Here is a 16,921-nt window from a genome sequence, read left to right on the forward strand (position 1 = left end):
ATTGTTTTCTAGTTTTCATTATTATTGCCTTTTATTATCAGTATCTTTATAAATCCAATCTTTATTTGCCTTTGGGGGCTGGAAACATTACATATAAATTTACAGATATATTTTAATATATACATACATAAACCAAAACCAAACTAAACCCATTGCCATCAAGTCCATTCTGACTCATAGCGACCCTATAAGACACAGTAGAACTGCCCCATACGGTTTTCAAGGAGCGGCTGGTGGATTTGAACTGCCAGCCTTTTGGTTAGCAGCTGTAGTTCTTAACCACTGCACCACCAGGGCTCCATACATAAACAATACACACGTCCATAAAAAAATGGATGATGTTGGCATTTTTTCAGTTTCAGTAATAACTCCACTTGTGGAAGGTTCTGGATCATCTGAATTAATCCTGGGAATGAGGATGGTGTTTCTAGTCAGAAAATTAGTGAGAGTTGGCTGTATGGTCCTTTCACACACTACAACATTGTATATAGTACATATTATTAATGATAAGATGTATAAAAAAAAACAGACAGTCGTAAGTGTGGTTAATCGTAACTCAAATATGCCCTAAGTTGGGCACTATCTGTATTTCAAAACATAAGTAAGTAAGTATTAAATATAAACCAAAAGCTCGAGTTATATAAGGAAAGAATAGCTTCTACTGGCTTTGGACAGTCATTGTTGACCCAGATGACAACAGTTTCGGTAGAGAAGGAACAGAAACCCATCACAAAGAGCTGAAAAAGAGCAGAAGCTGTGTAAACAGAAGAACAAGCCAAAACATTTCTTCAAGAAGCCTAAGTGTCCATGTAAGAGAGGACAGTAGCTAGAGAAAGACTCAGGGCCAAGGAGGGTTTTTTAATTTTTTGTTTTAATGTGGGAGAGAGTTAAGGAGATTCGAAGAATATAGGGAAAAAAATACAAGGAGGGTGGAGAATAAATAGATTGGAAATATAGACAAGAAATAGAATAACTAGTGGAGCAAGAAAACCAGAGGTAAGAGGCTCAAGGTGGAGATTTGCCTTGAATTAGAGATGGTTCCCCCAGGGCCAGCAATGAGAACCGACAGAGACAGGTCACTACCGCAGGCGAGGCAGTGTGCCCTTGAGGACGGGGAGGGGGGGCCTTCAGCCTATTTTGGGAATTATACTGTAGCATAAGCTGGTTGCTTAAGGAAGGAGATGCACTTGAAGCAAAAACATTGTGAGGAATAGGAAAGATAACTGAATAGTAAAAGTATTAAACTGCGGGCTAAAAATAAGAAAATTCAAGACCAGCTTTTCCCTATAGAAAAAGAAAGTTCTAAACATCAAAGCCGGCAAAGTCTGTCACAGTTCACAAACATACTACCAATTTTCCCTCCTGTTGCACTTTTCTGAGCCCTGGTGGCACACTGGTTAAGAGCTCGGCTGCTAACCAAAAGGTCGGCAGTTAGAATCTACCAGCCGCTCCTCAGAAACTCTGTGAGAGAGTTCTACTCTGTCCTGTAGGGTCGCTCCAAGTCAGCATAGACTCAACGACAACAGGTTATGGGTTAAGGAAAGAAAATGTTGAATTCTCTTTCATCATAGTATATCTGGAGGCCAGGCCTAACACGTTCTTAGTAAAAAATACAGTATCTCAAATGAACAAAATACACTTCCTCAGCTTTAAATTAGTGGTAGTCTTACTGTTACAAGAAGATGACAAAATATAGCTTTGGGATTGCTTTAGGCTATATCATCACTGCCCGTGTCTGATTTTTGAGTCCTGTGGTTTCGCTGTGACACAAAGAACCTTCAGCTTTTCTATGTAATCATTATTTTCTGATTTGTGAGGGATTTTTCCACACATATTCTGTAGCAGGCTGATCTTACGGGATGATAGGATACACATAGTGCCCTTTAGTGTTGCTCAGATTTTACACTATACTCCTTGCTCTAAATTATGCCTATATCCAAGGAAAAAGAATGAGGTTACAAGATTAGGTGTTTGGTGCAGTTGCCATGGTACATGTGTGTGTGTGCGTGCATGTGTGTGTGCGTGTCTGTGTGTGTGAAAGAGTGAGAGAACCAACAACAGACCACCTCAGGCACACACAATCAAAAGGACTATAGATAAAAACAGGCCCAAGAGGCTGGATTAAATCTTTCTTTAGTAGAAAAGAAAACAAGGCTTAACTGAAAGACTTAACTGGAGGATTAAGTCTGGTCTGCTCATCAAGTTAGGGACTGACAGGGTGAAGGAAAAGGTTAGGTCAAGCCCTTGCCACACTAAATCTGACATGAGCTTTATGGAATGGAAGCATATGTCCAATCACTTATTCCCTTGCCAATGCCCTCCCCTTAGAGGGAAGCCTAAGATCCACCTGCCACATGACACACAGTAAGGGAAAGGAAGAGAACTGAGGTAGTGGTTTGTGCAGAGCTTTAAGGAGAATAGCGGTGGGTCAGTGGTAGAATCCACGTCTTCTACACAGGAGAGCCGGGTCCAATTCCCAGCCAATGAACTTCATGTGCAGCCATCACCTGTCTCTCAGCGGAGGTTTGCATGACACTGTGACAATGAACAGACCTCAGCAGCGTTTACAGACTCAAATGAACTAGGAAGAAAGGCCTGGTGATCTACTTCCAAAAATCAGCCAATGAAAACCCTATGGATCACAACTGTTTGATCCCATTGTATGTGGGGTCACCATGAGTCAGGTGCCAACTCAACAGCAGCTAACAACAACAGCAGTTTGAGGATATGGGAAGCAGGCAAAAGACAGTAACATAGCATTAAGAACTGAAAAAATGTATACATGGTGAGAGAAGCTATGTACATTTGATGGTGCACTGTATGAGGCATGATATTCTCAAAATCTTCAACTTTTCCAAAAGTTGTCCCCAACCCAAACTTTGGTAGAAACCCAGATCTCCCCTCTGGACACAGCTTACTTCTCTAGTAGCCCCTAGATTCTCATCTACTCATTCTCTCATACCTTGCATGCCAAGGGGCAGGGATATCACATCAATATCTCATGGCTGCCCACTGCCCCTTGCTGGCAATCATACTCTTCCAAACCCTTGTGGAAGCCCTTCCTGGCCAGTGCTCATCATCTCCGCCCCACTAACGGGCTTTCATCCATCTTTTTTTCTCCCAGTGAATGACGTCATCCATGTTAGGGCTCAGAGACATGTCAGATGCGACCCTGTTCTAATACATAGGTGGTCACAAAGACTTTTGAAGTCTAACTCCTGCATACCTGGAATACTTTTCCTTTTGTCTTTCCTACTGTCATAATCCATATCCTGAGGGTCCTACACTTAAGCCAGGATGGGAAGAGCAAAGGAAGGTGTACACCTGGCTCCTCTCCTAGGCTATGACTATCTTCTCACTTCTGAGGCTTCACTTAGCCAGTGTCCAGCAGTGAAACATTGAGAGAAAGTGCTGTGATCATTGTCCTCGGCTTTAGCATTTCAGCCGATGAGCTCTAAGGACCCACAGTCAAACAGGTCAGTGTTTTTGATTGTCCTAATATTTACAATCAAACCAACTACTGCAGACAGATACAGCCAAGAGAGCAAAGAAGAAATACCTGGTTACTGGGAATGTCCAGAGTTCAACACTCAACTGGCAAACTAGGGAATAAGCACAGACTCAGTTGCTATTAAAATGTTCCAGTCTTACGTCAACCAGACAAAAGCAAGACCAAGTATGGCTATCATATCAAAAAACTTGTGCAGCTTCCCATGATGGGTGCCAGTAACACATGATGGAACAATACTTTAAATGTAACATCAGCCAACTGTGGGCAAAACTATAAAACCAAGTCAAAGCTTCAAAATGAAGAATGTTAATTTCCGAAAAGATTCTTTCTGGGCCAGATCTAAAGGGGAACACATGCAACTGGACAGCCCAAAAAATGACCCAAAGATCCTCTGAAGGTCAACGAGGGTAAGTAGATTCTGCTCAGGGTGCAAGAGCCAGCAACAAAAATGTGGTTGTCACAGCACAGACTCTTCATTCAATGTTTCAGCTCAAGAGGTCAGGAAAGGATCTAATAGTTTATTTGACTGGGTCACTGAAGCATGGATTACGCGGTGGCCTATACTAAATCAAGCTGAAATACCAGACTTGCCTTGGTATACTATAGAAGAAGGTATCCAAAGGCTTAGGGAAAGTGGTATGTTAGGGTAGATTCATCAGGTTAGCCCCACAGCCCACACATGAAGTGCCCAAAGGACATACCTTTTACTACAACGGTGAGGGACAAATTTGTGAAGGGATCCCAGTATTCTTGAAGACTGTGGTAATTGCTATTTTATATAAGTTCGATTTGAGAGTGGGAACTGCCCTAAGTGAATTAAGACATCTAACTACAATGGGGCTGATTGGACCCCACGGTAGTAGGGGCCAAGTGGTAGCACTCAATAGACAAAGACAAGGTTGGCATGGTTACAGTAATGGACAGCGGAGTCAAAGCAGTAATCAGAATAGTCTGACTGGTATGGACTTAAGGTGTTGGCTACTTAGTCATGGTGTCCCTAGTAGTGAAATAGATAGGAAATGTACTAAATATTTACTTCATCTGTACAAGCAGAAGAATTCTAGGTCAAGTGAATAGCAGTCTAACTCGAATCACCACAGCAGCTAGTACTGAAAAAAGCCATGACCAAGAGTAGGTTCTGAGCAGTCTCTGAGTAGTCTCTGCAGGAAGATTTGTAGCTCAGAACAGAACTAGCCTCATGCTAAAATGTTGTTTTTAGCTGCTGTCTTGTTGGCCGCCAACTCATAGGGACCCCAAGCACAACAAAATAAAATATTTCCCAATTCTGTTGTGATCCATAGGGTTTTCACTGGCTAATTTCTGGAAGTAGATTACTAGGCCCTTCTTCCTACTCCATCTTGGTCTGGAAGCTCAGCTGAAACCTACTCAGCATCACAGCAACACACAAGCCTCCAATGACCATGGTGGCAGCTCAAGAGGTGCACTCGCCAGGAATTGAACCTGGGTCTCCTGCATGGATGGAGAAAATTCTACCACTGAACCACCACTGCCTTCCACGCTAAAATACCCAAAACCAAATCCGTTGCTGTTGAGTCAATTCCAACTCATAGCAACCCTATAGGACACAGTAGAACTGCCCAATATGGTTTCCAAGGAGCAGCTGGTGGATTCAAACTGCCAACCTTTTGGTTAGCAGGGAAACACTTAACCACTGTGCCACCAGGGCTCCCTGTGCTAAAATAGTCATCAGTTAATCAAACACTCAGACTTTTAAAAGAAGGGGCAATAAAATCATAATTTTTGAGCATCTAAAACATAGCATAGAAAACAGCAGCAGTGCCAAAATACAGGCAGTCCCCAAGTTATAAACATCTGACTTACGTACAACCTGTAGTTATGAACCAACCCCCTGTAACGCCTATCAGGAAAAAAAAGGACTCAGTGTTGGGGCCCCAGGGCTCCCACAACGGGCCACACTTCTCCAGCATGTGCAGGTGCTACAGCTCGTCCTCGGCGGCCACTGGTAGGGCAGGGGGTGGGGGGTGGTCTGCGACACGGTGAACAGAGAGTTTACATGCGCCCACCTCCCTCTGAGCTTGGAAAGCGCCCGCCCCACTATCTGTGGGCCCACTGTCCACGCACATGGCAGGCCTGCAGGTGGTGGAGTATGGCGGCCAGGACGCGGGCGACACGCTCTACGTGTTCTCCTAGTACCACCGGTCAGTACACTGCACTGGGCACACGGCCGGCCTCTGCGGTGCCCCCTTACACAGCTCCACCCCACCCTATGCTGCAGGGCCTTCCATGCTGTGCAGCCCGGGGCCATCCCAGCACCTGTCTGGGCTTCTGCTTCCCTTACCTTACGCATGTGGGATTTCACCATTGCAGGAATTATTGGCCTTTTGGTGGCTGGAAGGGGGCGCAGGGGGGTGGGAGGGAAATCTCAGATTCCTGACCTCTGTATGTCCATATGGTTTGGGAGGGAGTCTGTGGAGAACTTCAGACTTGGGTTTCCCTAAGTGTCCTCTTCCCAACCCTTGGGCCCCAGGCTAGCTCTTAGCACATCCTGAGCAGCACCTTCTCCCTTGCACCCCAAGGCAGGGACCTCATAGTTGGTGTATGGGGTTGACAGGTCTGGTGAGGAGGTGGTGGAGAATGATATATCTGGCCCCAACACCATCCTACAAAAGTCCCCAAGCCCCAGCTCTCCCTGCCTCTGCTGAGGAGGGTTCAAGACCCAGCAGAAATGCTGCCCCGGTGGCACAACATAGATTTTTTTAGTTCAGAGTCTACAATAAAGTATCCAACTGGTCTCAAACATTTTACAGCATTTGCCCTGTAGGTATCTCTTCAACTGTGGAGAACATACAATGATTTGTAATAACAAACAGTTGCTACTTTTCAATCCACATCAAAACATTATTATTATTATTACTGTATTATTATGTTAAAGATGTTTTAGTGTCTCTGGAAGTGTTTCTTTAATGTTTTTTATGCATAAAAAGGCACACTATATACTATATACTGAGACAAACATCTGACTAACTTATGTTAGATAGGAACCATACCTACATACAAATTTGATTTAAAGAGACTTAAGAATGGAATGCGTCGTAATCCAGGGACTGCCTGTAATGTCATCATGTTGTCCTCAAGGGTGAAATGTTTAGTCAGCCAACTGGCTGACTGACAATGCCAAACAAAAATTTCTGACACATTCTTGCCTCTGAATCAACTCTGTTCACTTTCTGGCTTTCTTCAGGTATGAACAAAGTCAGGGTGAATAATTTCATAGATTCAAGATAATACCAAAAACTTACTTGCTTTTATGAAACTTAAATGAAAAAATTATCATCTTGTCTGATTTAGAAAACAAAAATTTAAATAGCATCCCTATGAAAAAAGTCAAAGATGAGAACTCAGGTCATCAAAAAAGGAACTCAGCCCCAGGCCTCAAGTCAAAGGAAAAAAAAAAAAAATCTAATGGGCCAAAAAGTTAGGGCATCCAAACAGAAAGATCAATTAATAACCAAATCTTTCAATCCAAAAAGAAAAGAGAATTTTCATCATTTCACCACCTAGGCCACTAAAGTGGTTTCTAAAGTCTACAATTTCTGGCAAGATCGTAAATGCCTGGTTTTGATCGTATGTCAACGGACACCAGATAGTTACTGAATAACTTCCACGTATGTGACAAAGTGTTTTCATGGTATGGGGAGAAAGTTCTCTAACTTGAAATCTACAGATCCCTGGATAGCACAAACAGTTAAGCACTTGACAACCAGTTGAAAGGTTAGTTGTTCAAACCCACCTAAAGGCACCTCAGAAGACAGGCCTGGCAATCTGCTTCCAAAAGGTCACCACCCTTGAAAATCTTACACAGCACTGCTACTCTGCACAGGTGGAGTCTCCATGAGTCTGGACTGACTTGAGCACAACCAACAACTTGAAATCTACCATGTTTTAAGTAATTCGCAAGCTGTTTTTTTTTTTTTTTTTTTTTTTTTGTTATTGTTCACCAAGCTATTTGCTCCGCAACTGCAAAGGCATTTAGGCTATTGATGGTACCCTTGGTCTTCTGGAATACAAAAGATGGGCAAATACACATGTTTTGGGTTATTTAATTCATTTTCATGTCCAGGTAGAAAGAAACAGAAGTGGCCACAAATCTTGTGTGAAATCTTCCGAAATGACCCAAGGGATCTACCTTGGCAACTTGATGCTTCCTTAGCTTTTGAAGGCCTGTGACCTTCTTTCTACAGCAAGTCATTCTGCATTAATCCTAAAACAGGAGCAAAACCCTCAGAGCACTGGGAACAAAGAACAGTGTTTCTGGATCATTATACGGGCCAGCTGCCCAGGGGCCCACTCGGAAAGGAGAATTTGGTTGCCAAACCCATCCATCTTACAGAAATTTTTTTGAGAGGAGGAAAGAAAAGAAATTAAATAATTCACAGATAACATCTTCACTCTCAACCCTGACCTCACATTAGTCCATTTTCATCTTTGAAGAAAGGAAGAGAAAAAGAAACTGAAAAGGGAAAGACTGAGGAGGGAGAGTAGAGAAGAGAACAAAGAGAAGTGAAATAAAGAACACTGTTAAAGTCTCTGGAGTCAGCTGGACCTGGGTTTGAAACCCAGCTCTGCAGCTTAACTACTCTGAGTTAGATCTTGGCCAGTCTAACTCCTATGTTCTACTCATCATGAACCTTGGTTTTCTCATCCACAAAATGGGGTTAATATCTTGCTGGGTTATTGTGATAAATAAAAAAATGTAAGTATGGAAAGCACTTCGCAAGCTGCCTGCCACGGAGAAGGTGGTTAATATAGAGTAGATAAAGAGGAGAAGGATGGGAAGAGAGGGAAGGGGAGAAGGGAGGAAGGCAGGAGAAAAAGGCTCATGGATTCAAAAAATAGCCTGAATTCACTCAAAACAAAAGCCTTCTTCTCTTTATAATTAATCTGAAAATACGAGCTGATCACCTGCTACCTAACTAACACTGCACTTCATTCAGAAATGCATGCTCCCTGACCCTCCTCCTCACCACCAAGATGCATACAATCCAGCTCAGGAAACATACATTAACACACAGGAAATACATTAAAAATAATCTAGATTGTACTAAATGGTTAAGTGTTCCACATGCAGTACAGAAGGCACGCGCTGCCGTGATTTGGAGAGGGAGCCCAGGAGGGGTGATGGGGGGGTAGTTTCCGAGAGGACAAGGTAGAAATGTGAGTGGATAGAAGAGAACGTGGGGCAGGCATGTTAGGGGAAGAAATAAAAACATGTCACATTTCAAGTTTTGTCATTGAGACATGGCAAGATGGGCAAGATGAGAGCAGGGATGCGTGGAGTGATGAGAGCCTGGCTCAGGAGGGGACAGGCAAAAGGCAGTGAGCACAAAGCCATCTGAAGCAAAAATGGAACCAATTTAGGAATTGAATACGAAAAATGAAAGAGAGGGATCTGCCTGTGTTGCTTTCAGATTTCTCGTTTCCTTAAAGTTGTGTGCTTTCCTTTCCACCTTCCTGGTATTTCTTAGGGGAAAGCGAAATCGTCCTCTTCCATTTCCCTGGAGTGCAGGTTGGCCGTCATTCTCCTTGATAACCAGACAGCACAGTGCCAGGTGTATGAATGCAGGCCCGGCTGAGTCCACAACCTAGCTGTGATTGTCACGGTACGTGCCTACTAGCTGTGCCACCTTGGGCAAGCAAACCAACCTCGCCGGGCCAGTCTCCTTATCTGTAAAAGGAGTGATTATAATACGCCTCTCATGGACCGCTGCGAGGAAAAGTGAGTTAATACATTTAATAAACTTCTTAATGAGAAGCACTTCAAACAAGGCCTGGCAAATAGAAAGAATTCCACAAAAGTGATATTATCATTATTATTACTATTGTATCTATTACTTTCAACTCTTTAGCTAGAATATACCCACAGAAAGCTCAAAGTATTATCTCTTGCATGACTGAGGAGATATCAAAGAGAAACCCAAATTATCCTAAAACTACTGCAACAGTGATAACCCCAGTGCAAGACCCAGACAATCAAGTGTCACACAGGAGAATGTGAGCCAATACCTGGCCTGATGAATGGCCTCCATCCACTCTTTACCATCCTGCTCCTCCTCACAGCGCAGCTCCAGTGGTTTCTGACCATCATGGCCAAAAAGGACAGTAAAGTAATACTGGAAAGAAAAACACACACAAAAAGTTTATTTTTATTTTTCAAGAGTACCAAAATACCAATATGGTATTTACCTACAAAGGGTATTTGTTTACAAAATGCATCAGCATTATGTAAATCATATTTCAAAATGTAATACCATTGCAAGTGCAATGGCAATAACTTTGCATCTAGAAGTTATAATGGGCTGCATATTAGCACCCCTTAGTAAGGGTTAACCTACAAGCCCACTATAATCTATATTTTTTATACAAGCACAGAAAAGAACATTGCAGAAGTCTGACTATCTATATAAATTAAAGTTAGCATGATATCTTCCAAAAGTCTTCCCTTTCTGGGTATTATAAAGCTATAGGAATACACAAGTCTATACCACTGCACTGGCTAATATTTTCTTGTCTGTTCTAGGAAGCAAAATGCCTATACTGGCACAGCCCAAGTGCTGCCATTTGCCTCCCCTGCAACCTTAGCTCACTCATCTATGCCAAGAAATGTGGACAACAGCTACCTGTCCATCTGACTAGAAGATAATTATACATCCCCATTCCAAAGAAAGGTGATCCAACAAAATGCAGAAATTATCAAAAAATATCAGTTATATCACACACAATTAAAATCTTCTTGAAGATAATTCAAAAACAGTTGCAGCAGTACATCGACAGGGAACTGCCAGAAATTCAAGCCATATTCAGAAGAGAATGTGCAATGAGGGATATCACTGCTGATATCAGGTGGATCTTGGCTGAAAGCAGAGAATAACAGAAAGATATTTAACTGTATTTTACTGACTATGCAAAGGCATTCAACTGTGTGGATCATAACAAATTATGCATAACACTGCAAAGAACGGCAATTCCAGAGCACTTAATTGTGCCCGTGCGGAACCTGTACATAGACCAAGAGGCAGTCGTTCAAACAGGACAGGAAGATACTGCATAGTTTAAAATCATAGCTTAAAATCAAGAAAGGCGTGCGTCAGGATCGCATCCTTTCACCCTGCTTATTCAATCTGTATGCTGAGCAAATAATCCAAGAAGCTGGACTATATGAAGAAGAATGTAGCATCAGGATTAGTGGAAGACTAATTAATAACCTGTGATACGCAGATGACACAGCCTTGCTTGCTGAAAGTGAAGAGGATTTGAAGCACTTACTGATGAAGATCATACAGCCTTCAGTATGGATTACATCACATCATAAAGAAAACAAAAATCCTCACAACTGGACCAATAAGCAACATCATGATAAATGGAGAAAAGATTGAAGTTGTCAAGGATTTCATTTTACTTGGATTCATAATCAATGCCCATGAAAGCAGCAGTCAGGAAATCCAATGACGTATTCCATTGGGCAAATCTGCTGCAAAAAAACCTCTTTAAAGTGTTCAAACGCAAAGATGTCACTTTGAAGACTAAGGTGTGCCTGACTCAAGCCATGAGATTTTCAATCACCTCATACGCATGCAAAAGCTGTACAATGAATAAGGCAGACAGAAGAAGAATTGACACTTTTGAATTACGGTATTGGTGAAAAATATTGAATATACCATGGACTGCCAGAAGAATGAAAAAATCTGTCCTGGAAGAAGTACAGCCAGAATGTGCCTTAGAAGCAAAGATGGTGAGACTTCATCTCACGTACTTTGGACGTGTTATTAGGAGGGACCAGTCCCTGGAGAAAGACATAATGCTTGGTCAAGTAGAGGGTCAGCGAAAAAGAGGAAGACCTTCAACGAGATAAACTGATACAGTGGCTGCAACAACAGGCTCAAACACAGCAACAATTGTGAGGATGGCGAAGGACTGAACAGTGTTTCGTTCTGTTGTATATACGGTCGCTATGAGTAGTAACTGACTTGACGGCACCTAACAAAAATTCTCCGTTTGAACAGTGCTTTGTATTTTTACTTAGCATTGCCCAGCTCGAGCCATATTATTCCTCACTAAAGCTCCTTTTCTTTCACTCCTAACAGAGTATGAGATTTTCTTCATTGACAAGAGCCTTTTCTCTTTGCTAATCTTGCTTTGTATCCTTTCACTGTAATAAATCATAGCTGGGAGTACAACTAGATGCTAAGTCCTGTGAGTCCTCCTAGTGAGTCACAGAACCTGGGAGTGGTCTTGGGGGCCCCCGATAAAGGAAGTCACTATGAAAGATGCAATTATGAGAATAAGAACAGAAGTGAACAAAATAGAAAACGAAGATAAAATAGAAAGGATCTGTAATACCAAAAATTAGTTTTATTTATGACAAAACATTGAAAAGAAATGGGCACTTTCCACGAAAATTATAACTTGCCAAAATTTACTCAAAGAGAAATAGAAATCCAAAACAGACCAAAAATCATTTTTAACAATTGAAAAAATATTTTTTAAACTTACAGACTATAGAGAGCCTCTCAGTCCAGACAGTTTTACCGGTGGGTTATACGAAACATTGAAAGAACAGATGTTTCTAACCCTATACAGACTCTTCCAGAGAGTAAAGAGAGAATGCTCCCCAACTCTTTTTGTAGAGCTTGTGACCAGAGAACTTTTTATTATATAAGAGTGACCAGAAAATACATCAGGCCTGCCCAAGACTTCACTGGGGGCATGAAAAGAACTAGCCCCCCAGAGCTGGTCTGAAAAGAAGAACAGAAAACAAAAATAAATTTCTTTCTGTTGTCCCTCCTCATCCCCGGTCCTGTTGTGTGACAGTTATGTACTCATTTTCTTCAAATGAATTTAAAACTTTTGGGTCAAAAATTTTATTAATCTCTAGCCCTTGAGGCAAGATTTTTCAGCACAATTTTACCAAAGGAAAACACTGGCCAAGAGACTTACCAGGTTTCCTGCACAAAAAGTCATCAGTGTGTTGAGGACTCTGGGCAATGGTTGTAGGATAATCCACCCTTCCTCCCCACAGACCGTCCTGAGCCCCATCAATGACAACTGTCTTTAGTTCTTGACCTCATATCCACCCAGAGGACTAAATGCTTTAAACTAGGGGGAAATGGCTTAATGAAAAGGCCACTGAGGATGGAAGAATTGAGTTTAGCATTGTATTCAATAAAGCTCAATTAAAATTTGAGAGGGAAAGAGTCGAAATTCAGTAACAAATAATGGTTTTAAGGGCAATCCTATAACAGATGGCATTTCAGTAACTGCCAGCTACCATCTAAGCCCAAATATCCAAGCTGGGGAGAGAAAACAACGAACCAGCCAATCTCTCTAACGGCTTCCACAGGCACCACAACAGCAGGTGCTGCTTGGGAACTCAGTTAAAAGCCGCTTTTAAAAGACAGGTAATTACATTAGCAGAGTACAGTCATCCTTCAGTATCCACAGGGGATTGGTTCCAGAACCACCACCACCCCCCCGCCCCCCGCCATGGATACCAAAATCCACGAGTAGTATTTGCATATAACCTCCCATATGCTTTAAATCATCTCTAGATTACTTATAATACCTAATACAATGTAAATACTATGTAAACAGTTGTTATACAGTACTGTGTTGTTTAAGCAAACAATGCTCAAACAATGAGTGCTGGAGAGAGACTGAGGAGCTGTGAAATGGTGGGAGGCTACAGCAGGGTATGCCTACACATCACTTCATTCGCATACATTCAATGTAGTGCTCCGCGCACAGCAAATTCAAGGTTTGTTTTTTAGAACTTTTGTTTTTCCTAATATTTTTGGCTGGTTGAATCCACAGATTTGGAACCTCCAGATACAGAGGGCCGTACATTCAAAGGTTAAACCATGTCTCAGGCATAGCAATGATGGAAAGAAAGTGTTATGAGGAGTACACTTTACGTGTCCTGGAGTTTATTTAACAAATTCAGCTCAACCACAAAAAAAAAAAACACTGCGCCTCTGTGTGTTCCTGAAAATTACTTCTTCTCGGACACACATCAAAAAGTTTTCTTTGTATATTCTGGCCTTGCTCTGAATAGAACTCAATAGAACATGGATCTATGTCTGGGACCTGGGGGTTTAGAGGTCACCTTGGGTATTAGGAGTAGCAGTAGACACCACTGATGATATTCTGTGACTCTGATCTGTCCCACTGAAGGAACCTGGAGGAGAAGTTCCAATGTATGGGGTCATGATGAAGTGCCAGGAAGAATTTAAAAAGAGTGATGACCTTGACCTTGATTATGTCTTTAAATACTACAACTACAGTGACAGGGAGTTTCTCTTCTTTTCTCCACCTGGGTAGTCTCACCTGTTCCCAAATCTACTTCTCCAGCCAGAATCTCTCCTAGGCATCAGCCCATATTTTTACTATTAGACAGCATTTCAATCATGTCCAAAACTGAACTCACTGTCTTCCTTCCCTCTCCCCACCCCCAATACCCCTCCTCCCACCCACTGGCCCCACAACTATTCCTTCTTCTCTCGTCTTTTCTTTGTTAAGTGTATCTTTATCCAACAGTTGCCCCAACTAAGAACCCCGAAGTCACCCTCATCTTCTCCCTTCTTATCAGCCTCATCCATTTGGTTTTGCCAGTGTTCCCTCCTGGGAATCTCTTGAATCTGACCCCTCCTCCCAAACCTCGGGGCCACTGCCTTAGTTCTGGCTTTTGTTATCTTTCACTTAGACTACTATAACAGCATAATCACTGGGATAACAAATGTAACAGTTCTGCACTACTTGCCAATTTATGTTCCTTCACCTTATAGCTGGTCTCTCTCTCCCCTTGTATCCTACCTGTCATTACAGCCCAAAGTGGGGATTAATGGCCCCTCAGGGAGGACAGGATGACCTGGGGGAGGTCCCAGTGAGTCAGGAGAACAATGGAGATGTTGACCCTTTCAGAGGAGGTGAGAGGAAATAAGTGGCCATGGTAGATAGAGAAAGGCAGGAAGAGGTAGAGAGAGACATGTGTTTCAGCTAAAATCCCAGAGAAGGGTAAGAGGTTAACAAGCCAAGGGGCTTCTGTACTACTTTTCCTTTGGGACCCTAGAGGATGTCATCTCAGAGTGTCCTGTTACCCCGGTTCCTCCCTCATGTCAACATGGGGTGGTGATAACATCAGAGTAAAATTTGTGTCACAGCCAACTTAGGTAGAGAAAGGCCCTGAGTTTAGCTATCCAGAACCTCCCTTAGCTTCTCTGTGGTGTGGAAGTTCCCAAGTGTACTGTGGAGGGATGTGGACTGGAGTGAAGGGTACTCTCAGACCTCAAGCAACTCTGCAGCCCCACCATAAGCCAAGGTGGGAGCAAGTAAGCAAAAAAGACAACCAGGCCCTGACTGATGTGAGAGAGAATGGGCCAAAAGTTACAACAGTCACAGACTTCGGCAGTAGATGCCAACAGAATGCCAGTGCAGAGCCAGAGAAGCACCAGACACCAGTCAGCACCAGCAAGGAGTCCTCCTCAGATTCAGATACACACACGCACACACACACACACACACACACACACACACACTCACACACTCACACATACCCTCAAGGACACATAAACCCCTTTTTACAAAGCACCACCTTAATGAGGCGCAGAGACCTTTTCCGTTATTAGAGCAGACTGAGTTTACTACTTTACTATCCCCAGTTAAATGAGGTTCTTTTTCCTCCACTTAAGGAGCTCTGGCAGTGCAAAGATTAAGACTGGACCGCTAACTGAAAGGTGGGCGGTTCAAATCCACCCAGCAGCTCCAAAGGAGAAACACCTAGCAATCTGCTTCTATAAAGATTACAGTTTAGAAAACCCTATAGGGTAGTTTTACTCTGTCATATGGGGTCACTATGAGTCAGAATCAACTAGACAGCACCTAGCAATAACAACATGGAGTGCAGAAGAAACCTTAAGGAGAAAGTTAGGTCAAAATTAGAAGAACATTTTCTTTGCACATCCGACCCTGCTTCCAATCCCTCCCAATTCCTTCCACCCCAAACAATGTGGCCAGAGTTCTCTTTCTAAAAGACAAATCTGAGCTTTCATGTTTCTGCTGGTATGCTCTCCCTCTAGAAGCACATCTTACCAAGGCAGAAAACGCCCTTCACAAGGAGGCCCCATCTCCATTTTTAACCTCATTTCCACCTGTTTCCTCCAACACACTTCATACTCTGGCCAGATCAACATATTTCTCCTCCAGGATACCAAAATACTCCTCTTCATGCCGCTGACAGAATAAGGTCTGTGCAGTCAGTCAGACCTGGGTGCAAATTCAAGTACTAACTACAAGTCATGAGGCCTTAGCACATTACTTCACCTTTCTGAGCCTCAGATTAGTCACTGGCAAAATGAGGGCAATGATATATACCATGTAGGGTTAAAGTAGCTAACATACAGTATCCAGTAGGTACTCAACAGACTGTTAATCCCTTCTCTGTTAGTGTGTCTCTCTGTCTTGACATACTTTGTTCTCCTTCATTCCCAGCCCCTTCTCCACCTAGCAAATTCTTACGGAACCTGTATGTCTCATGTCACTGAAATGTCATTCATCTGAGAAGCCTTGCCTGGTACCCTCTGGCAAAAAGAAGTCACTTCCTCCTCTGGTTTTCAATAGCCCCATGTACCCCTTTCTTCACACTGCTGTAGAGTTGCCCACACATGTGTCTCTCTGCTCTGCCGGCCTTACCTTCTTGTACCTTCACTCTTAGTACTATGCCGGGCACAGAGAAAGCCCTCCGTGTTTAGTGAATGGATGATCAGCAGTAAAGAAACACAAGGTATGGTTAGTCTACTAAATTTGCTTCAGCCACTCACACATGACAATCTCATTACTATACAGTTACATCTCAGATAGCTATCAAGAGAAGACGAAAGATTAAGCAAAAGACATAGATTTTAAAAAAGAATATAGGCGAATTGCTGTAAGGAATAAAATGACCGTTGAAGCCACGGAAAACCAGAATGCTAAAATGATCTCACAAACCCTAGACAGCAATAGTAAGAGATACCATAGATCGGAAGACTCACCACAGATTTTTACCTCTTACCCACAATGACCATAAAATGTCAGAAAGACGACATAATGAATGGACTTAGGAAGCATAGGTGTCCAGGTCTTATTGGTATCTTTTGTAGCTTTATATGAATTTTCATTTTCAGTTTTCTGATTTGTATTATAATGAGGTTTGCTGTTGTTTATGCTGTGTGCTTTTGTAGAGAGAACAAATGAAACCTAATATGAGAACAAAGGTTCAGTTAAAAGGCTGGCTTTTATACAAAAACTACTTTAAAATGGATCAAAGATCTGAATATAAAGCCTAAAACTATAAAGTTCATAGAAGAAAAAATAGGACCAACACTTCAGGCCTTAATA

At 42.4% G+C, this 16,921-nt stretch overlaps 1 protein-coding gene across 1 annotated transcript in view; it reads right to left on the reverse strand.

Moving 5' to 3' along the window:
• RASGRF2 (Ras protein specific guanine nucleotide releasing factor 2) overlaps positions 1-16,921 on the reverse strand; it is a 281,781-nt gene that overhangs the window by 183,984 nt on the left and 80,876 nt on the right. Inside the window, exon 2 of the mRNA XM_004374457.2 lies at positions 9,557-9,663. Coding sequence (XP_004374514.1) covers positions 9,557-9,663 — 107 coding nt within the window. The remainder of the gene's footprint in view (positions 1-9,556; positions 9,664-16,921) is intronic.

This window comes from Trichechus manatus, unplaced genomic scaffold, assembly GCF_000243295.1.
Source record: "Trichechus manatus latirostris isolate Lorelei unplaced genomic scaffold, TriManLat1.0 scaffold00029, whole genome shotgun sequence".
Taxonomy (NCBI): domain Eukaryota; kingdom Metazoa; phylum Chordata; class Mammalia; order Sirenia; family Trichechidae; genus Trichechus; species Trichechus manatus.